This window comes from Schistocerca americana, chromosome 2 (genome assembly GCF_021461395.2).
Source record: "Schistocerca americana isolate TAMUIC-IGC-003095 chromosome 2, iqSchAmer2.1, whole genome shotgun sequence".
NCBI lineage: Eukaryota > Metazoa > Arthropoda > Insecta > Orthoptera > Acrididae > Schistocerca > Schistocerca americana.
In genome coordinates this window covers 447,833,325-447,857,103 of record NC_060120.1, presented here as the reverse complement: position 1 = coordinate 447,857,103, position 23,779 = coordinate 447,833,325, and the positions used below count along the sequence as shown (strand labels likewise).

Sequence of the window (23,779 nt, the reverse complement as noted above, 5' to 3'; positions counted from 1 at the left end):
CGCGAGCGAGCGCGCGCACACACACACGCGAGCGAGCGCGCGCACACACACATGCGAGCGAGCGCGCGCACACACACATGCGAGCGAGCGCGCGCACACACACATGCGAGCGAGCGCGCGCACACACACATGCGAGCGAGCGCGCGCACACACATGCGAGCGCGCGCACACACATGCGAGCGCGCGCACACACATGCGAGCGCGCGCACACGCACACTCACACACATGCGAGCGCGCGCACACGCACACTCACACACATGCGAGCACGCACACTCACACACATGCGAGCGCGCGCACACGCACACTCACACACATGCGAGCGCGCGCACACGCACACTCTCCCCCCTCCCCCCCCCCCCTGCTCTCTCTCTCTCTCTCTCTCTCTCTCTCTCTCTCTGTCTCTCTCTCTCTCAACCTGCTCATCTGTACCACAAATGTAAATCAATAGCCACCGCTACTAACTATTGAGTGCAGTATTACTGTGACAAAACAAGAGTTCTCAATAATGCTTCCAGGCAGCTTTTCACAAGAGAGACTTTGCATTTTGTAATCTGTATAATTTTCTAGTTTTAATTCACTTTCATGTAAATGCCCCTGTGGATGCTCATCGACTGTTTCCTAATCATACCCTAGTATGTAGAAAACCTGTTCGTTATTGTCGTATTAATATCCATTTCACTACAATGTGTGTGCTAATCCTCACAAAAATAATACTTCTTTATCTCAGTGGCAGAATACTCAGCATTTACATATGTTTATCCACCTTTCACTATATTCAGTGATATGTTTATAAGCATTTTGAAGGTACACAAGCTATCTACCACAAGAATGGAACTTAATCAAACAATGGAAAAACCTGGATGGAATGTGACAATATTATGAAAAGGTTAGTTGCTACTCACCATATAGCGGAGATGATGCGATGCACGTAGGCACAACAAAAAGACTGTCAGAAAGTAAGCTATCGGCCAATGAAGACTTCATCAGAAATAGACCGCGCGCGCACGCACGCACGCACGCACGCACGCACACACACCACACACTCTTTGGCCTCAGCAGCCACAGAATGTGATCATGTGTGTGTAAGTTGCATTTGCATGTTTGTGTGAGAGGTGTGGTGGTGGGGGGTTGTCTATTTCTGAGATGAAGCCCTTGCTGGCCAGAAGCTTACTTTCTGGCAGAAGAATTGAACTTTTGCGTTAATATCAGTCTCTCAGCCAAGATGTACACAGCCATTAAATACATACAGTGAAACCTCTATATAACATTTTTCAAGGGACCACAAATTCTGAACACTGTATAGAGGGAAACACTATAAAGAGGAAGGCTTCCAAGTAATAATTATAGGACATTACTGAAGATCGGGATACCACTAATCAGCTTTGACAAATGGTGCCATAGATGACATTTTAAATTTTCACAACACTGTAATATGATATTCATTGCAAATAATCAATGTATCAAATGATTAGTTTATTGTAATTAAAACATGGGGCCCGGTGGGTGGATGGATGAAAGTAAATGGCACCAAAAGGATCGCAAGCAGAATGCGCGTCACGTCACGTGACCAGGTCCTGCCGCTGACATATGAAACACGCTGAACGCTGGCTTTCCAAGCCGGTGCAAACTGTGAATCCACAGAATGGAAAATGATGCACCTACATCCAGTCACTTAACCATTATAAAGAGGTAAATAATTGACCAGGGTTCCAAAAATATGAGTGTTACATGGAGGAAATTGTAATATAGAGGAAATGCAGTAAAGAGGAAAATTTAACATTGTTTATATGGGCTTTTAATCGGGACTGGGAAAAAAAAAAATGTAACATAGAGGAAAACATTATATCGAGGAACGTTATAAAGAGGTTTCACTGTATATTACTTTTCACAGCAATTAGTTTTAATGGTTACAGCTCATTTTTTTCAGATGGAAAAAATACTTAACTATCTCAACACGTTCTTGTCATGATCATACTTTAAATAACCCTTTAACATGTAAGAACAGACTGGGGTTACTCAACAAGCCACAATGAGTCCATGTTTGCATACCTATACTGTTTCCTATGTATATTTTGAAAAAAAGTATTTCCTTATCAAATTAGAATATTTTACAGAGATCCAAATTACAAAATGTTTCACAAAACATTTATGTCAAGTGCAAAACAATGATTAAAATCAATCTATGAACAAAACTGTGAGAGACCTACTTCAAATGAAAGCACATTGTATGAAAACTGTTCTTGAGGGCTCTGAGAATTACCTGGTGCTGCACTGCATTGTGGCTGGTCACCACAAGGGACGGAAGACCTGCGGTGCCACTAGAAGTTGAGCTGATTATCACAGATGCTGAGAGTATCTCCAGCTCAGGGGATGAGCCAGAGGGTGGTTCAGCTCCATCCCTCCCTCCGGCTTCCCCTGTGCCCCCCTGCTGGCCCAAGGCCTCAGACTTGTTACTGCTGAGGTGCAAAGCATGTAGCCCTGCAAGTGGAACATAATGCAAACAAATGTGTCGCTTCGCTGTAGAACACATTTATAGTGTTTTTAAGTCTATTATTTAAAGTATTTGTTTAGTTAGCTTTAGTTTCTAAAGGTCAAAGTAATTGCAAGCTGACTGCATATTACTTTAGAATACCTTGGTTTCAAGGACCCATCATGGTAAGCACGTATTACATTTTAACATAATGGAAGTTCTGGTGATCGCCATTTGAAAAGGTAACAAGCAATTACTTAACTTTAAAAATACTGATAAACTAGCATTTACCGTATTTACTCGAATCTAAGCCGCACCTGAAAAATGAGACTCGAAATAAAGGAAAAAAAAAAAAAATTCCCGAATCTAAGCCACACGTGAAATTTGAGACTCGAAATTCAAAGGGAGAGAAAAGTTTTAGGCCGCACCTTCAAATAGAAACAAAGTTGGTCCATTGTAATACGAGACAAAATTTAGGTCGAATGAATGACGATACAGCTACAGTAGTTTGGTTTGAGTCGTAAGCTTAGCACTTAAGCTTTACCAGGTAGCCATTGCTATACGTCAGGTGCTCCGTCCATATTTATACGGGTACCCTTCCTTTTTCACGTGCTTCGTCTGGTTTGAATCGATTGCTTATTTTGCTTTGATCTGATAAGTGCAGTTTCTTTGTTATAGGTGTTTACGTCACTCTAAGCTGAAAATGCGTTACTGTACTGTGTCATGCACTGTTTGTCACATTCTGATAATGAGTGTTTACGGCCTGTCGCCGCTTGCGGCACGGCTTGCTTTTGTGCGCGCTACCGTCGCTTACAATAAAAAAAAGAGAGGAATTGTCTCATAACCAAAACAATGGCAAGAGATTGCTATTTGGTGTTACTTACACTGCTGCTTTCTTTGATAATGATCCACAAGAACCAAATAATACACAGCGTATGATAGAATTTGTTCCGAACGAGAGCTTAGTGAAAATTTTTCCCGTTTGAAAATCTTTGCAGACGCCTCTTTAGTACATTACATTCTGCACAGAAGTTAGTCATCTTAGATTCGTGCTTCATTTATGACTATCAGTATTAGGCATAAGAATAACACGAATATAAACATGACATGGTATGTACAGGGTTATTACAAATGATTGAAGCGATTTCACAGCTCTACAATAACTTTATTATTTGAGATATTTTCACAATGCTTTGCACACACATACAAAAACTAAAAAAGTTTTTTTAGGCATTCACAAATGCTCGATATGTGCCCCTTTAGTGATTCGGCAGATATCAAGCCGATAATCAAGTTCCTCCCACACTTGGCGCAGCATGTCCCCATCAATGAGTTCGAAAGCATCGTTGATGCGAGCTCGCAGTTCTGGCATGTTTCTTGGTAGAGGAGGTTCAAACACTGAATCTTTCACATAACCCCACAGAAAGAAATCGCATGGGGTTAAGTCGGGAGAGTGTGGAGGCCATGACATGAATTGTTGATCATGATCTCCACCACGACCGATCCATCGGTTTTCCAATCTCCTGTTTAAGAAATGCTTCTGCTTTAGCCTTTTCCATAAGATTTTCCAAACTGTCAGCTGTGGTACGTTTAGCTCCCTGCTTGCTTTATTCGTCGACTTCCGCGGCTACGCGTGAAACTTGCCCGCACGCATTCAACCGTTTCTTCGCTCACTGCAGGCCGACCCGTTGATTTCCCCTTACAGAGGCATCCAGAAGCTTTAAACTGCGCATGCCATCGCTGAATGGAGTTAGCAGTTGGTGGATCTTTGTTGAACTTCGCCCTGAGGTGTCGTTGCACTGTTATGACTGACTGATGTGAGTGCATTTCAAGCACGACATACGCTTTCTCGGCTCCTGTCGCCATTTTGCCTCACTGCGCTCTCGAGCACTCTGGCGGCAGAAACCTGAAGTGCGGCTTCAGCCGAACAAAACTTTATGAGTTTTTCTATGTATCTGTAGTGTGTCGTGACCATATGTCAATGAATGGAGCTACAGTGAATTTATGAAATCGCTTCAATCATTTGTAATAGCCCTGTATATTCTTCCGCGTTTGCTGTTGTCTCACTCTAGTTTCGTAGTTTATTACACAGACAGGATTTAAATGAGATAGCAACAAACACGATAGAATACGCGGCATAATGTTTACATTCTTCTACCTTTTCTTTTAATTTATTTACTGACGCATAGGTTTTGGCGCCAGTATTTATCTTTGTGCCTGCAAAGCATGCCTGTGTAGCGCTACATATATTAGATGGCAGACATTAGTTGTGGCGGCACCTACCAACATTTTTCAGGACTTCCACATACTTTGTACTCGATTCTAAGCCGCACGCGGTTTTTTGGATTACAAAAACCGGAAAAAAAAGTGCGGCTTAGATTCGAGTAAATACTGTATATTCTTACATACTTGTATATTTTCTTTCTATATGCTCACAAGACTTAAAACCTGAAAAATATAAAGTAATTATAACATACACAATTAGTTCAATGTAAAACAAAATTCAAACAAACTAAGTTCATACTTGAATTTGTTAATTTCCTTCCTTTACATCATTTCCCAGGTAGTGCTGAGACACTGTTGAAAAAAGTATACCATAAACTCAAGTCTTTCAATGTAGTTCACATTGTAGATGTGACTTATAGTCAGTTGACAATTTTTACTGACATTATTCCACTAATTTCATAAGAAAACTTACAATTGGGCAATAAATACTGATCTTATTATAAGGCTTTCCTACAAAAAAACATGTTGAGATATGCTATAACAACACGAATGATACCACTGAAGCAGAGAGGTCGTAAAATCACCTGCACTAGTTTGTTTGTGGTTTGTCCCATCCCCCAGCCTGCTGGCAGTGGTAGATGCTGGAGGAAGGACAGATTGCTCTACATTTGAATGAACTGCTACTTCTTTGGAACTGATTTGCTGCTGCTGCTGCTGGTAGTGGTCAGAAAATTCTGTGCACGCATGTCCCATTAGATCACTTTGTGCGCATGGAGAATGCTGCACAGGAGGCCGACTGTCTGTTGCTACTTCTGCTTCCAGGGTAGTGGATCCACTGGTACTGCAGTCCATTGAGTCCTGTGGTACAAAGTGGTAATTATATTCATATACATGGATATGCAAGAGGTAAAAGTATTAGCATGAACAATTTTATAGTGTCTGTTACTCTTTTTATTGAACAGCAATTAAGTACACATGAATTGCAGAGCTTCAATCTTCTTGAACCAAACAGAAACAAAACTTCTAGACGAGGATATTTCTTGCCAATTAAAAGTACTATGGGATTTACCGAATAACTCAAAACGTGAGTGCTCGAGGACCATCTAACTTTGTCAGGCTGGAAAGCACTCTCTTTGTGTGTGTTTGTGCACGTGTTTATATAAGAGCTGAATATTGCAAGGTTGTCATGAATAAATACATCAGAGCACACAGTACAAATCGGTGAGCTGAGACAAGTGAGTTAAAGACGATCTGGGGCAGTCCTTAAATCTGCCACTGTTTGTTTATTGGCATGACCTGGCGCTGGTGGTAGTATCACTATTATCACTATGCATTCCACTTAGTGACCTTGTCAGAAGTATGTGTAATTATATTGACTGATCAATCACTATGTTCCTGTTATCCTGGGGCCTGTATGACCTGCCCTTAATTTTTAATCTTTCCCAACTCATATCATCTCTCTCTCTCTCTCTCTCTCTCTCTCTCTCTCTCTCTCTCTCTCTCTCTCTCTCTCTCCGGAAGGAACTAATAGCTCCAAAAGTTAGGAAATTTATCGCTTTATCTTTCATGTGTGTGTATCAGCTGTACTACACGTTTTGCATCCTGGAAGTAAGTAAGTATTGGTTAGCAGTTTCGTCTCCTAATTTATAAATCATCTTATTTTGTTCTGGATTGACTTTGGCTCCTTAACAAATATGCTTCCACACATCTCTGTTGTCTGCATTTCTCCTTCAACCTCGGATCTCTATTTTGGCAAAGGCAGCCAACACATGGTCCTTTCAGCAAACATACAAACCCACCTGCAATTAGGATGAAGGTAAACAAATATCCCCACTACTCCATAAGTGAAGACTTCTTTATGTTCTGACGGAAAAAGAGAAAGGTACTACCAAGAAATATATTAAAACATCATTTAGTGTTCAGTGAGCTGATGGTGTACTCGATTATACAGCTTATACGTTTTTACTATGCTTGATGCAGAGTCCTGAAGCCAGAAAATTTAAAATTTTCAATCTCAAATGTATGTCCTTCCCTCAGACATGTAATCTACCTTGTTATGGAGAAATATGTCACAAAGGCAAAAAATAAAAAAATAAACTTATAGTAGTGATGTGTGACTACACAGATGGAAAGATAAAGTTAGTGCCACTTACAACTGGAAAGCTTCAATTTAGGTGCATTTTGAATAGAACAACATTACCTTAAACTTTTGACTTCAACAGCAATGCCTGGATGACTTCAGAAATTTCTGTAAGGTTACTGATGAGTTTAGATAACAAGACTATAGCAGGTCTGTCAGTAATAAGAAATAAGAATGTTGCTACTGTATTTTGTAGTGTTACAAATACTGCCATTAGCTCTGCTGTCTTTCCTGTATACAGTTTGTAAATAGGCTGACTACACTACTTCGTTTTCAGTCAAACAGCAGGAAAGATTCCCATTATGAATGGAAAGCTGTGTGTTTTTATGTGTCTCTACCTTTTCTCTCAAAACAGTTACCTTACTTGCATTGTTGAAAGCATCAAAAGCATATGGAATGTCAAGTCCGAGAAAGCACTGTGCGTACACAAGTTCAAGCTCAGATTAAGGAAGGATAGGGACGGAAATTGGTTGTACCCTTTTGAAAGGAAACATCCTGGCATATCGTTAAACAATTTAGTAAAATCACAGAAAATCTAAATCTGGATGACCAGATGGGTATTTGAAATGTCATTCTACTGAATGGAAGACTCCACAATGTTAATCACTGTGCCACGCCACTGGGTCAAAGTGTTCAGCATTTAACACTTTTGGTGAAACTATCAGTGTGATAGGTACACTGCACGGTACATCTGCCTCGTGCACTCAGACGACACAGCTGAACACTCTTATAGATCATATCTCAAATACGATTAAGAATATTGAGCTAACTGATAAAAAACTTAAGTGGATCACTGAGGTTAAAAGCTTGCAGGAGGATGTCATAGCAATATAACAGCTTACGTCCTTCATCAAGAAGCAGCAGGAGAGCGAGTAGGGTGAAGGGCACACTCCAGAGGTTGCAGAGGATGTGGAGGTCCGAAGAGATGTTTCAGACCAACTCAGTGAAGTACCAAATCCCTTGCTTTTGGTCATTCAAAATATCCGTACCTTGCCAATCAGTAATATCAATCATACTGTGGAGGTATCTGGTTACTGGTGGAAGTACAAAACCTAGCCGAAACACTGTAAATACCACACAAGGTAGTGTGCAAGCTTATTTACCGACTAGCACAGGGCAATTAGCTAAATTGACCACGGAAAATCTGGAAAGTGGTGGTTTGTTTCCTGCACTCCATAGAAGAATTTTATTTGATTGTATAGGGACACATGGGCTTGGAGACTTGATTGAAGAGCACTCCTATAACTTACAGACTTCTATACAGAGCATGTGCAAGGGCCTAGAACTGCGTATCTCTAGACATTAGTAAGGAACAGACTGTCACGAGTGTCTTGAAAGGCATGCGGCCGAAGGATCACTCGCATGCCATATTTTTAAACAAGCTGTGCTCATTTTCTACTTGGATGGTATGATAATGAGTATCGAAAATCACAAAGATGGTGATGAGAAGCAGGGCTGCGAGAGGCTACCAGATAACCATAACAGGTGCTTCAGAGACTGGGCTGGGAACTTGGACATAAAGAGGGACATGTCGTGTGACTCTTTTAGGTTCAGCTATACACTATACCTGGTGAGGGATTGCAAAGATCTGATGAAACAGTGTCAGAATGACAAATGCCAGGACCAAGCACAGGGGTGGGGTTCCTGGAAACCACTAGGCGGGTTAGCAGATTATGTGCACACTAATTGGAGCCGTATCACTGAGTGCACTAGTGGACTCAGGCAGCAGTGTCTTCTAACTAGATTATGACTGGTTGTGCAAACATACGCAGATAGCCAAGTTGCCTCAGCTGGAACACAAGTCAAAGGGAAATGCAACTCCACGACAGAGAATCCATTGCAGGTGGCTGGTAAAATTAGATGTAAGCTTAGGATAGGAGATTTTACTTGGTCATACTGGGTTTTAATAGTTAATGGGGCTTTTAATTAAATTAGTGATTGTGTCTTTATTTTTTAATGGGTACGGGGTGCACATTGGACTATGTCAGTCATGACTTAGGTTTTAAATTTTCCCCTGCCACCAAAATTAAGTTCTGCAGGCATTGGGACTCAATGGGTGTAAGTCAGGTCCAAACTAGAAGTTCTGAGGTCAATGTGGGGCATTTGCCAGAGTATAAAGCCAGGCAATTAATTGAAGTTTTAGAACAATTCTCCAAGGTGCTCACCAACAGACTGGAAGTTACAAACAAAATTGTGTATAAAATCCAATTGAAGAACCAAGTCCTGGGGTGACAGGTACCTTACAGATTGTCACAACCTAAAATAATCAAATTGTATAAAATAGTGAAACAATTACTAAAGGATGGGGTTATCAGACCATCAGTGTCACCATATGCAGCTCCCTTTTTTTTCACGCCTAAACAGAACAACATAGGATTCCAGCCAATAACTGATTACTGAGCATTGAACCAAAAGGTGGTAACGGAGTCAGTGCTGTTGTCAGATCTTTGCAACTGCTTCACTTGGTTCAGTGGAGTCAAGAACTTTACAGTACTAAATCTAAATCATGCTTATTACCAAGTTCCTTTAACAGAGGACTCTAAACCACTGACAGTATTCTGCATGGATTACAATATGTTTGAATTCAACAGAGTGCCACAAGGTCTGTTCACCTGGGCCATAGTGCTTTCTTGTTTGTTAAGATTGTGCTGAGGGATTTAAAGTTTAGTGTGTGACATTTTCATCTATAAAAAGAGCTTTGAAGACCACCTGGAACACTTGGGTGACATCTTGTGGCAGCTGAGGCAACCTGCCTTGAAAATAAAACCAAGTAATGTTAACGCCAGCTTGCAAGAAAATTTTCTTCTTGGGATGCATCATGTCAGCCACAGGAGTCAGCGTGGGCCAGTCAAGGATGACCACCGTGCACAAGTTCCCACAACAAGAATCAGATTTCTTGATTCATTGGCAGGGCCAATTTTTTTAGAAAGTTCGTCCCCAATTTTGTCATTTGGTCTCACCATTTAACACCGTTTTGGAAAAAAGACGCAAAGTTTGAGTGGGGGGGCATCACAACAGACATCTTTCAACACACTGAAATGTGCCCTTAGTGAGGCCCCAAGTGTTATGTAAGCCTGACTTTAATTTACCTTTCACTGTACAGGTTGATGCTTCAAACGGAGGCATTGCAGCTGTTGTCCTGCAGGAGCAGGGTGGTGCACACCCTCCCTTAGCCTATGCCTCCAGGGCACTGCCAGGGGTGGGGAAACACTACTCCATTTGTTAACTTTAAGTGCTGGCTGTACTGTTGACCCTAGGAAGATTTAAATTTTATCTGTAACACCGCCACTTCAAACCAGAGACAGACAACCAAACATTGAGCTGGGTGCTGGTCAAACTGCGCAAGATCATCCAAATATCAAGACGGGCAGTGCACATATCATCCGCCCAATCTGAAGTGGTCCATACCAAGGGCACCCAGAACCCCATAGTTGATGCACTGAGTAACATGTTTAGTCCCAAGGAAGAAACACCTAATGGAGAAGAGAAAGCACCCGTAGCTGCAGCGATAGCAGAGATGCCCATGACCCATGTTGACTGAGGTTCCAAAATTATTCTCTAACCTCAGTGAGGAGCAAGAAAGGGACGATCAGCTGAAGGAAGGATTGAACTAGGGAAGGGACATCAAGTTGACAGGCATACATTAGAAAAGGGAATTTTATACTCCAAGACAAGATATGATGAATTCAATTTACCTGCCCAGGAAAATAGTGGACCACAAAACGAAAATTAAAAGCAATGAACAGATGGTGTGAAAGGTAAGGGCAAGAACATCCAAGAAGTAGTTTCAAAATGTCAGGAGTGAAAGTGGGGAAAACACTGATGCCATTGATAAGAATGGTTCTTTTACACTCCACCCTGAGAGAGAGATACATCCCACAGACAAACTATCTGTCGAGACCCCTCCCACACACTAAGGCTGGAAACAGATTTGTATTTGTTGTTGTAGATACCTTCACCAGGCTCATTTGGTCAATCCCCTGTAGATAGACCACTACTGCATACAGTGTGAAGAATTTATCAGACATCTTCGTGAGTTTTGGCTCTCCTAGGGCACTTGTAAGTAACAACATGCAGGCACATTACAATAAAACCATACTGCCCTCAGTCCTCCTCCGTGGAACAGATAAACCAAAATCTCAAATCATCACTCATGGTTTACCAATTACAGTCTCAGCGTGTATGGGACAGCTTCTTGAGATGGCTGAGCATGGCTTTTAACACAGCGAACCACGAGTCACATAAAATGATTCCCCCTCAGATAATGCTGACATATGATGTTAACGCACCCCTGAGCAATGTCTGGTCGCTGAAAGACTTGGTGCACAACCATGTCAGCCGCAACTAACAGAGACGGACATGAATTTGTAACCGGGAGGTGGCATGCAGTGCAAAAGGCAGTGGGGGACACCATTTACGTAAAGAATAGATGTCCGGGAAGAGAGTAAAGGGACAGATGCGATCACTGTGAAGAAGCTGCCCCAATTTGTAGGCCCATGCAGGGTGTTCAAAGTTCTGTCACCTGTTAACTTTCTTATGGAGTACTTGCAGATGCATTGCAAGGTCAGTGTTCAAGTGAATAAGGTTAAGCTGGGAGATCCAGCAGACAGCAAACAGGTGTACTAAACTTGTCTCTTTTAGCCCCTTACCCCATCTCTATCTTAGTGAGACTGATATGTCAATATCAATTCTTTTCAAACTACCACACCACTGTCTCAGGAAGGTTCCATGTGGCACCCTGGGTGTGCCCTGTCTCTGACTTGAGGAGTGTTCAAATAGTGATGCACGAGGTGGGAAAGCAAGAGCAGTGTCTGAGCAACCGTGCAGGGGATCCGATAGTATGTGGCACCTCCCAGCATCATTAGGCACAGGTATTGCAGGCTTCTGCTGCAGAAAGGCTCTATGGTGTGACAAGGACAGATCCTGCAGTGTGCGAATAGGAACTTTGCCTTCCTGCTGCACTGGAACTGCATATCACATCGTACACTTCAATGCCCAGACTTCCTACGGACAACCTTTTGTGAGCTTGCTCTATCCGATGTAATGTTAATAGTGAGTAGTGGTTATGTTACTCCTGCTGCTTGTTCTAGCACTTGTTTTGGCACTGTAAGTGCAAATGTCATACAACATGTTGGTTGAGCAGGATTATGAGGCAGCTGTGACAGGGTGTGTGCTGCTAAGCGATTTGGTAAATTACATTCCATGTGTTAATACAATATATTATTCTCCGGTTCTAGAATACTGTCATTGTCATTTAAATCTGGTGTGTCCAGGTACACCTAAGGTGCCACCATTTTGTAATACGTGGCAGAGTACTGTCTGCTCTGATGGACCAGAGCAGACATCCAGATCAGATACGTAAACTGGTATTCTATTAACAGGGTTTTTCTATTTAAATTCACTTACTGTGGTGCTCTGCTGTCTAAATTGTAAGCAATCATGCTTTGAATTTGCACAGTGGTCATTCATACAGTGTAGTGAATTATTCAAATTAACTGTCTTCCCTTGCTTGCCTGTTTGACGTTTATCTGATACTTGAAGTTTAAAATTTTGTGCACTTCTCTATAAATGGATCTGAGTGCAGACACAAGTCTCTACTTGGACTTGACAGCTTTAACATTAAAAGTTGTTGGTTTGCCAGTCACTTGCTGTTAGCTCCCACGTAAGAATGTGTTTTGTGTATTTGATTCCACTTGTTACTGTTGCCTGTGTGCTCACAGCTGATATTTGTGTAAATTGCCTTCTTCAAATTCTAGCTCAATAGAACTAACAGTTAAAAACTTTTAGTGCAAGTCTGAATATCTACGCTGTCATCATTGAATCTTTTAACATTGTTAGATGTATATGCTTGCTACAACACTGAAAGTCACATAGTGACGTTGCGTCAAATAAAAGTGGCAGAGAACATCAGCGTGTCACAAATACAATAACGTACAATTAAAACATACAACATGTTGTGCTGATGTCCCAGCATACACTACTTGCTTTACACCACAATGTAACACACACACACACACACACACACACACACACACACACGCGTGTGTGCTCCCCCACACTCAGATACATGCACAGGGTGAACATTAATAAAACCAACAAATTGCAGGAATGGATTCCTGACTGGAGATGGAGAAAAAAAAGTCCTATGAACATGAGTCCAGAAATGCATCATTGGCACGGTAGAAGGCACTGATCAATGGAAGTTTCTCTGACCACATATCGCGTGTTCCTTGTGTGTTGCAGGCAGTGCGATTGACACAGCGTACTGTACGCAGCAGAATGGTCTGGTATTTACAGTATTCACGCCGGGAAGAAGGTGAGATGCTGCTTGGGTACGGCCAAGCAGATGGAAATGCTTGAGAGGCTGCACAAAAATGAGTACCCTCACAGACACCGATCACATCACACAAAATTTCACATCCTTTTTGGGCATGTTTGTGACCATGGGTTCTTTCAGAGAGATGACCACCACCAACAATTATGTGTATACTGCATGACAACCACTACTGTGTCTTCCAGCTGCAATGAGTGCAAGGATTATAGCAGTGGATTTCCCTCTACGGGAAGGATTTTGTTAATAATTTTTCCACCAGGCCATCACCATTATTGGATTTCTGTCATTAGTCTTCTTTACCAACAAATCAAACTTTACCAGAACTGGCATCATCAATCATTGGGGGATGGTTGAAACATCTCATCTGCATCAGTTAACTGTCGATGTGTTGGCGGAGATTCTTCATGACCATATCCTTGGACCAGTCATTATTCCACAACATCTAGATGGAGGAATGCACCTGACCTTACACCGGATACTCTGCCTGGGCTACTTGAGAAAGTGCCTTTGGCAATAGACATATTATGTGGTTTCTGCACAACAAAGCACACCCCCCCACTTCTGCATTACTGTTTGCAGACACCTCACCTCACGAACATCTTTCCTGGACACTGGATATTATGTGGAGGCCCTATAACATAGCCTGTTAGATCAACAGACTTAAACCCCTCGGATTTTTACCTTGAGGTAAGGGCATGTGGAAAGTCCTGTGTATGCTGAACCAGTTCCTGATGTGCAGACACATTCAACAGCATGTTCGCGACACCTGTGATGCTGTTTGGAGAGAGGTCAAAATGTGCATAAGAGTTCGGCAATCCATTATGCAAGGCGTGAACATGTGCACTGCATCCCATGGAGGCCACTTTGAACATCTGTCGTGACGTGGATGCGATGCAGCTCTGTACTGCATTCTGGGAAGATTTGTCATTGACACACACCTTCCATTTCCAGACACATATTCGTAGTATCTTCTTTTCTCCATTTCCAGTCAGGAATCAATTCCTGCAGTTTGTCAGCTTTTATCAATGTTCACTGTGTTTGACCAAGTTCAGATCTAGAGAGTTAAGGGGCCAGCACATGAATTGGAACTTGCCACCGTGTTCCTCGACCCACTCCATCACACTCCTGGCCTTATGACACGGAGCATTATCTTGTTGAAAAATGACACCAACATCGGGAAACATTATCGTGATGAAAGGGTGTACATTGTCTGTAACTAGTGTATGATACTCCTTGGTCATCATGGTGCCTTGCACCATATCTGTTGGACCCATGGATGCCTACGTGAATGTTCCCCAGGGCATAATGGTGCTGCTGCCAGTTTCTCTCTGTCCCGCAGAACAGGTGTTAAGGATCTGTTCCCCTGGAGGATGACGGATTCATGTCCTTCCTTTGGCATTATGAAGCAGGTATCGGGATTAATCAGACCATGCAACGCTCTTCCTCTGTACCAACATCCAGTTGCCGATGGCAAACTGCCAGTTACAGTCATAGTTGCTGATGTCGTGATGTTAACATTGGCACGTGCGTGAGTCATCGGATGGGGAAGCACTTCGTTAGGAGTGTTTGGTGCAATGTGCATTCAGATACACTTGTACTCCGCCAAGCATTAAAGTCTGATGTTAGTTCTGATACAGTTTGCTGCCTGCCCTGTTTTACCAGTCTACCCAGCTTACAACGTCTGACATCTGTAATGAGAGAAGGCATCTCAATCTCACAATGTCTGGACTTGGTTTTGCCACGTGTTGAAGACACTCATCACAGAACTCCTCGAACACCCAACAAGTAGTGCAGTTTCCGAAATGCTCGTGCCGAGTTTCTGGGCCATCACAATCTGCGTTCAATCAAACTCAGATAGATAGAGCACCTTGCCCATTCTACACACAGACAGCATGCTCTCCGATACTACGTGCAAAGTGCATATGTCTGACTAGCAGTGACTTTTCACCAGTTGGCGCTGTTATCATCTGGATGGGTTTATTTCAATAGTATGTCGGTGGTCATAATTTCTGCCTGATCAGTGTATACAGCCTACTCCATCTGAATGTTAATTAGAATATTTTGTGAAAATCTGAAGTAAATCTGTCAAGACCTTTCCGAGTCTTATGGTAACAACATTAAATGATGACTTGCCTTTATGTAGCAGTATAGATTGTATGTATACTAAGAAATATCTCATAGAGGAGGAAACAAACTGACAAGAGATCTGCATTTAATAATACATTTGGGGGTCACTAAGGTAGTAATTGAGAGTAGTGTTGAAATCAACTTAAGTTCCAAATTTTATCTTGTCACACACAACTTACCATAAAGTACAACCAGACAGAAAATAAAGGAACAGATGATTATTAGGGTTTAAAGTCCCATGAATAACAATGTCATTAAGGAGACTGAACAAAAGCTCGCATTGAGAGGGTATGGGGAAGGAAACTGGTGGTGTCCTTTTGAAGTATCTGTCAACCATATCTTACCCTTGTGTCATCTTGCTTGGTACCCATGGCCTGATTGTCCGTCAAAAGGGTTGATGACGGATATCCAACAATAACTGAATATTTATGTGAGGAATTTTAGTTCTCCAGTTTACTTTTCTTCATTTGTCATATGTCATACCACAGATTTTCAACAAAAAATAAAAAGAGAGAACCTATCTTCATTCCTTCACAACCTCAACACCTTCTCTCATACACATTTTATCTGGTCCTCCCCATCACAGCATGCCACCCTACTGTATGATAGCTCCATTCACACCTCTATCCGTATTAAAACCCACCAACAGTACCTGCATTTAAACAGCTGTCATCCCTTCCACGCCAAAAAATCTGTCCCATACAACCTGGCCAGCTGGGGACTGCGTATTTGCAGTGAAAGGAACTCCCTTTGCCAGAATGCCATAAGTCTCACCAAAGCCTTCACAAACAGGTGATACAACCCCCCCCCCCCCCCCCCCCGACCTAGTCCACAAACAGATCTCTCTTAACATTCCCTCACTCACGCCCTCCAATTCTCTCACTACCCCATGAAACAGTTACAAAAGGAATGCTCCCTTCATCACCCAACACAAACCCTGACTTGAACAACTGTATTACATCCTTAGTCAGGGCTTTGGTTACCTATAATCATGCCCTGACATGAGGCACATCCTACCAAAGATCCTTCTCACCCCTCCTGAAGTGGTATTCCCCCACCCACTCAACCTCCTAGTCCATCCCTATGCCGATCCCATCCCCCCGCCACAGGGATCATATCCCAGTGGAAGACCCAGGTGCAAGACCTGCCCAATTCAGCCACCGAGCACCTCCTATTCCAGTCCTGTCACACAGGCTTATTCTACCGCATCAGAGGCCAGGCCACCAGCGAAAGCGGCCATGACGTATCTCCTTCAGACCCTGGGTTGCCTTTTATACGTAATTTTGAAAATAGAAATTTTTAGGGTGTAAAAACCAGTCTCCAATTTGTTAGAAAAAATTATTTTCAGAAATTTCTCAAAATTTTGGAACTGCACAATTGCATGTTTGGTCCTTTACCACAACATTTTTTGCGATATACACACAGTAACTAAGTAATGTTTTCATTCACATTCCTTTCTGTGATGCAAGCAAGAGCAGCTGACATATTTGGGTAAACACAGGTACACATCACATCTATCGAATTTTGTTTCTGAAAGCCATTTGCAATGGATTTTTTGGTAACTTCTTGTAGATTCTAAACCATCAACAACAGGCCATTGATCAAATTTGTCTAATCTCTTATCTGTGAGTGTGATGGTTTGTATCTTTCAGTTTCAATTATAATAAATGTCCTCCTCCTGTTTCAAAATGATCATCAATCCCTCTATGGCCATCCAGATACCAGCAAATAATTTATGTCTTTCATTAGAGGTTTATTGGCTTTACTGTCATTCCTATATTGAATTCATACTTCATGTCTACCAGATGTAAATTTATGTTTAGGATCTCCTCCTAAGTTTACGTGTGTGCAATACGTCTCCATCTGCTGATACACACACACACCAATTCCTTCCATTGACTGACTGCACTTGCATACAATTGATGGGCACACTGAACAACTTCTTGATTTCCTGCGAATGTTGCAAGTTGTTGCTTTGTTTTGATCATGCAGTAAATGTCTCTGAAGACTGCAGCTTCTTGATACAATTGTTCATTGAAATGATTTAGGAAATAAGATGCTGGATTTATAACTTTGACAACATCCTGAAACAAATGAAATTAAATTTTTCTTGAAAAATATTGTACACAAACAAACCTCTGCTTTAACATAGGTAGGTGGTAAGGTGTACTGCTCTGTTTGACCTTCAGAAGATGGTGGCACCTGAGAAAATGCTGCTTTCCCCAAATATTCCGTTGACCTGATTTTTTAACATTTGCTAGTGCAGCTGTAGCCAGAACGTGTATGTTTTGTTCCTCCTGGTGCTGCTTATAATGTTGCTGGTTGATGTTCTACAGGTTTTGTTTTTACATGTCATTTTCACTGAACTGTGACGTGGATGCTTCTTCAAAATCTTCACTTTATGACGACAACCCAGACAAATTTTTCCAGGAATTTCTGCATTTCTCTTTGCAGTTGGGAGCAAAGCAGAATCAAGGGTATCATCATCAATGCTTAAATCATCTGTATCTTACAGGATTAGCAAAGCAGTGATCGCAGAATCACTCAGATGTGCTGAAACCAATAATTTAATTTTCTTTTTCAATTAATTTCTAGACGGGTGATATTATCAAAGTAATGACAAAACAGTGTCACAGGATCATATAAAACCAACTGGCTGTCAGACATAACAGAAAAATATGTTGAAACAAATACAGATATAAGCACTTTGACAACATGCTTTGGTCTTAAAAATTTAACATTAGGCCCAATACATACACAATTGTGCATGTGCAAATGTTTCCATTTATATTTCCAATAATTTTCAATTAAATGAACAGTTTATAAGATATTTGCTTAATATGATCAATGTAAAGTAGATTTAAGTCATGAAAGCTATCTAAACCAAACTTATGACAATGCAATGGAAAATCTAGAATGGAATGTAACAGTATTATTAGAAGGGAAGTTGTGAAGTGGATGCTTCTTAAAAATCTTCACTTTATGACAACGAACCAGAAAAATTTTTCCAGGAGTTTCCGCATTTCTCTTTGCAGTTTAGAGTGAAGCAGAATCAATGATATCATCATCATTGCTTAAATCATCTGCATCTTACAGGTTTAGCAAAGCAGCATTTCCACTATATGGTGAATAGCAACTTTCCTTATGATAACACAGACAAACAGTCAAATGTGTGCTTCTTGGCCACCACCATAACTCTAACCACATGTCTGATGATGACTGCTGGTGCCCTCCAGTGATCAATTGTGGAAATAAAAGGCTTCCCACATCTCAACTCCCCCCCAACATGATTGTACAGTGCAGGCCTGAATTTCCTAGCAAATACAGCAGGCAAAACTACAAATACACAATAGTGTGTGCAGGGCCTGACAGGAGCATACCAACCCTGCTGCTGTCATTACGCAGGTTTTTCTTTGGCGTGCCTACCAAGTGGCTGTCCAATAGAATAAACGGCCAGCAAAAAACTGTGGCATAGAGCAAAATGCAGCTGAACATAACATGCTTAATTTCAATGGCTGCTTCACAACCCAGACTATCTGGATAGTCCCCTGCATCACCACTTTTCTAACTGTGCAGATGGGAATTATCCTTACAACACATGCTCCATTCCCAAAACTATCCCAGCCTCAACCTATGGTCCCCGCACCATCCACCCAACAGTTTCCGCCTCCTGCCCTATGACCTTCCCTCTATTCATGTCCCCTCACCCTCACTGTGTGCCGCCCTTTGCCAAAGCACTCACCCTTCTTTCCTCTACCCTGCTCACTCCCCCCCCCCCCCCCCCCCCCCCCAACTGCATAGCCTTTTTAAGCTGCACCTGGTGGCAATCTTGTCATGCCTCCATCTAGTCCCTGCATTCTCCAGTAGAGAGTGCTCCTCTCTCCCTGCAGCCATACTCTGTTATCCCTTCCTCTTCCCCATCCCTTCCAAATTGCTGCTTTTGTTTTCGTTCCACATGACAGTTGTATTTCAGTCCCAGCTGCTGGAGGTAGTGGTCATGTGTGCATGAGATGTTCTTCCTTGAGTGAATCATTCATCTACATCTACATGGATACTCGGCAAATCACATTTAAATGCCTATTGTTCCAATCTTGTATACTGCGCGGAAAGAACAAACACCTATATCTTTCCGTATGAGCTCTGATTCCCCTTATTTTATCGTGGTGATCATTTCTCTCTATGTAGGTCAGTGTCAACAAAATATTGTTGCATTCAGAGGAGAAAGTTGGCGACTGGAACTTCGTGAGAAGATTTCACCACAATGAAAAATGCCTTTGTTTTAATGATGTCCACCACAAATCCTATATCATTTCAGTGACACTCTCTCCCCTATTTCATAATAATACAAAACGTGCTGCCCTTCTTTCAATATTTCGATGTATTCCGCCAATCCCATCTATCAGTAGTATTCTAAAAAAAGATGGACAAGCATACGGTAGGCAATCTCCTTAGCAGATCTGTTACATTTTCTAAGTGTCCTGCCAATAAAACAGTGTCTTTGGTTTGCCTTTCCCACAACATTTTCTGTGTGTTCCCTCCAATTTAAGTTGTTCGTAACTGTAATTCCTAGGTATTTAGTTGAATTTACGGCCATTAGATTTGACTGATTTATCATGTAGCCAAAATTTAACTAGCCTCCCACGTCCATGATACCACCCACTTCCTTCATTAATTCTTCACTATCCCCACCACTTCACCTCCTGTACCCTATGCGTCACTGCTGATGCCCTTTCCCTATACACCAACACGCCTCATACCCATGGTCTTGCCACTACTGAACACTACCTTTCCCAATGTCCTTCAGCCTCCAAACCTGCTACCTCATTCTTCATACAGCATACAAACTTTATCCTAACTCACAACTACTACTACTTTGAAAGAAAGGCACACAGACAAATCCGAGCACAGCCATGGGCACTCACATACTATCCCCATATTCCAACCTTTTTATGGGCAATCTAAAGGAGATCTTCCGAGCCTCCTGAAACACCAAACACCCAGTCTGGTTCAAGTTCACTGATGATATCTTCTTGATCTGGACTCAGCACCAAGACACCTTATCCTCATTCCTTCACAACCTCAACACTTCTCCCATTCACTTTAGCTAGTCCTCCTCAATGCAGCATGCCACCTTCCTGGGTGCTGATGTCTTCTCTGATGGTTCCATACACACCTCTCTACAGCCACTAACAGTATCCGCATTTCGAGAGCCCTACTATACAGCCTGGTCAGCCAAGCCAGGTATAGCATATCTGCAGTGACAAGAACTCCCTTGCCCAGAATGCTGAAGGTCTCGTCAAGTCCTTCATAAACAGGCACTATCCTCCAGAACTAATCCATAGACAGAACCAGACCATCTGAATGCTCCCTTCCACCTACAGCTTTTCTCAATTGTACATTATTCTGACCACAACCTATGGTAACCTACTGTCCCGGCACCCTCCACCCAACCGTTTCCATCCCCTTTCCTATAATTTGCTCTCCTACTCACATCCCCTCGTCGTCGTCATTGTGTGCCATCCTTTGTCAAACATCCGTCCAACTTTCCCCTGCACTGCTCCTCTCCTTTTCTTCTTCCCACCTCCCCTCCCCCCAACTCCGAACTCCCTGCTCCACAGCCTCCCAACACTGGACCTGGTGGTAGTCTTGTCATGTATCCATCCAGTTCCTGCACACCTCACTAGACAGCTCTCTTCTCCCCCCCCCCCCCCCCCCCAGCTGTACTCTGTTATTCCTCCCTCTTCCCTGCCCTCTTCAGACTGCTGCTTTCATTCCACGTGACAGCTGCATTCGAGTCCAAACTGCCAGAGGTTGTGGTGATATATGTGAGGTGTGCTTGCTTGTGTGAATGGAATGTGTGTTTTCTTTACCAAGGAATGCTTTGGCCGAAAGCTAATTGTGTAACAGTCTTCTCGTTGCGCCTGTTCGCAACTCAATGTGTCATGTTTACAGTGAGTAGCAATCTATCACTTTCCTTGTATTGTTAACTAAAAAAAAGCTTGTATATAATGGCATAGAGAAAAAATGCAGGAGAGAGGAAACTGTTGTGATTGGTCTTCCATCTGTCATGAAGTGTGTATTGGGTGGACCAATTAACAGTTCACAAGCATTAGGGGAATCAGGTATTGTCGTTTAAATGTACGAGACAAAATCTGGGGAAAAGAAACACGGTAAATGCCGTCAAATCATCAGGCAGTGTGTGTCTGGTGGAATTCGGAGTCAATCTACAGAAGCCTTCCTTCTTCTTGTGGAAGCACAAACTATGTGAGTCATGATAGGAATAATTGAAGAAAAGATCCTTCGTTGGATGAGCATTGTAAGTGACAGTTGGAAGTAATACAAAACTCATGGTGCTGACAGTTTTCAGCCCTTAAAGCGTCAACCATAATGTGAACTTTGTGCATCTAATAGATCATTCCATTCACGTGCAAAACATGGAGAGAACGCTGTGAGACATTAGAGGTGCCATCCCATGATTTGGCAAAAAGACTGAAGTTTTTTTACGTTACCTACTTGGGGACACATTTCACAGAGCATATCACATGGAAGAACTATTAATGATGTTTTTGTCGCAACAGGTAAATTTTACACACCTGCAGAAACTGCAGTTCCTTCCAGAGTGCTGTAGGCCTGACTGGCAGCTACAATTCCATGCCAGCAGCTTTTTTTGCCACTTTTGGGGACTCTGACAAGATTACCTTCCTGACCATTCAAGGTATGTGACACCATGGCTTTGCATCATATTGCAGTGTTTTTAAGTTAATTCGAAACATTTACCATTACTACTTATTCATATTTCATGCTTAATGTTTCTAGGGTTTTTAATTCTGAACTTCAATGTGCGTTCAATGCAAGGTGTTCGTGTGTTCACATGACAAAACAGTGTAATTTCCTTGAGGTCACATGACTGACTGACAGAAGCAAACCAAGCTCAGTTTGGTGTTCACGGAACTGATACGCCGTATTTGGTAGTTTTCATGTTTATACACTTATATTATTAAAATACGCAGTTTCAGTGACACAACACATTAAATTCAACTCCAAAACGTGTCTTTTTAGTACAGCTGAACGTGCTAAAATGTAATGAAAAGTGACATTGGTGCATTAACACAGTACCATGGTACCAATTTCAAAATTACAACACTCGCCACATTTCATGTACTTTAGTACGAACAACTGAAGTAAATAAACGAACAGTTTGTATGATGCTAATGACACAGTAGATCATCAATACAATAACCTGAAACTCACCCTGAGAGCAGGTACTTGGTCTGTGGACATCAGAGGGGCAAAATGGGCAGTGTGGATAGATGCCCCTCCTACAACACTATCGAAACATTCACAGCCAGCAGCAGGTAGCAATACTGCTAAATTTCCTGGCACAACATTTGGCTCTAAATTATCCTGAAACAATGGTACAAAAGTCTGTTACATACAGTACTAAACTATTATAACCAATAAAACATAAAAAATAACATGATGATTCTCACTAATAAATGCTGAACTACTCTTAATAACACCTCACTCAGAAATTTTCATTACAGTCTACATTTAGTTATGGTCCAAGTCTGTAAGAAACATTTTTTTACTACAATAAATGCAACTATCCTGGTCGGTTACCTGCTGTATAATGCCTGGTCTTCTTTAGCCCGAAACATGAAATTCCAACTTCTTATTTTCAAAGGCTCTTGTGGCTGTGACAATGGACTAGTGTGTTTGTGTAGCTACCACAGACTGATTACCAGAAAGCTTCCTTTGACACAGTGGAAATTTGTACTGACGTAAAGGAGTACATTAAACTCAAATTTAGTTCTCTTTGTGCCACATGTTACATATTTGATATAATGGTGGAACTATCACACATTTATTCCTCCATTCTTTTGTACTTTTCTGTTTCAGCTGCTGCTACAGGAGAGGTTTATACAAAAATTGATCGGATTTTTGTACTTCGGCCACAGGGAAAAATGGTAATGTAGTGGAGTAATAGACAGATTTACGTGGGGTACATAGAAGGCTCAAGCTTAAGCACCATCATACAATCATTTCCCCACGAGTGGCAACTATGAACAGCAGGGTATACATTCCTCTGTCATACAACATATTACTGTTAGTTCTCTTGTGAAGAAAGAGGTCAAGACATTTTAGCTAGACTACAAGCACTGTTTACAGATGGATTTTGTAAATGGCCAATATGTGTATTGAACAAAAAAAGAAAATATCTGCAGTTATTGTGATGTTGTTGGGGGGGTGGGGGGCGCTTACCGAACATTTGACAGTGTATGGTGCCGTTTGATATGTTTGTTAAGTATACTCCGTGTTTACGAGAAAGGTTTTCCAAGATGGCGTACATTGTTTGTGAGAATGTTTTGGCGTATATTTTTAGTAAAAATAATTATATTATAATTTATCTCACTGTATTGTGAGTTTCCACAACTATGGGAACTAAAATCAAGGATAAAAACAAAATAACAATGCCAATCAC

At 41.8% G+C, this 23,779-nt stretch overlaps 1 protein-coding gene across 1 annotated transcript in view; it reads right to left on the bottom strand.

The window, feature by feature from the left end:
* The window catches only part of LOC124592855 (protein Gawky), a 283,677-nt gene that overhangs the window by 165,009 nt on the left and 94,889 nt on the right, over positions 1 to 23,779 (bottom strand). The window contains exons 3-5 of the mRNA XM_047131874.1: positions 22,549 to 22,701; positions 5,281 to 5,554; positions 2,261 to 2,478 (exon numbers count right to left, since the gene is read on the bottom strand). Coding sequence (XP_046987830.1) covers positions 2,261 to 2,478; positions 5,281 to 5,554; positions 22,549 to 22,701 — 645 coding nt within the window. The remainder of the gene's footprint in view (positions 1 to 2,260; positions 2,479 to 5,280; positions 5,555 to 22,548; positions 22,702 to 23,779) is intronic.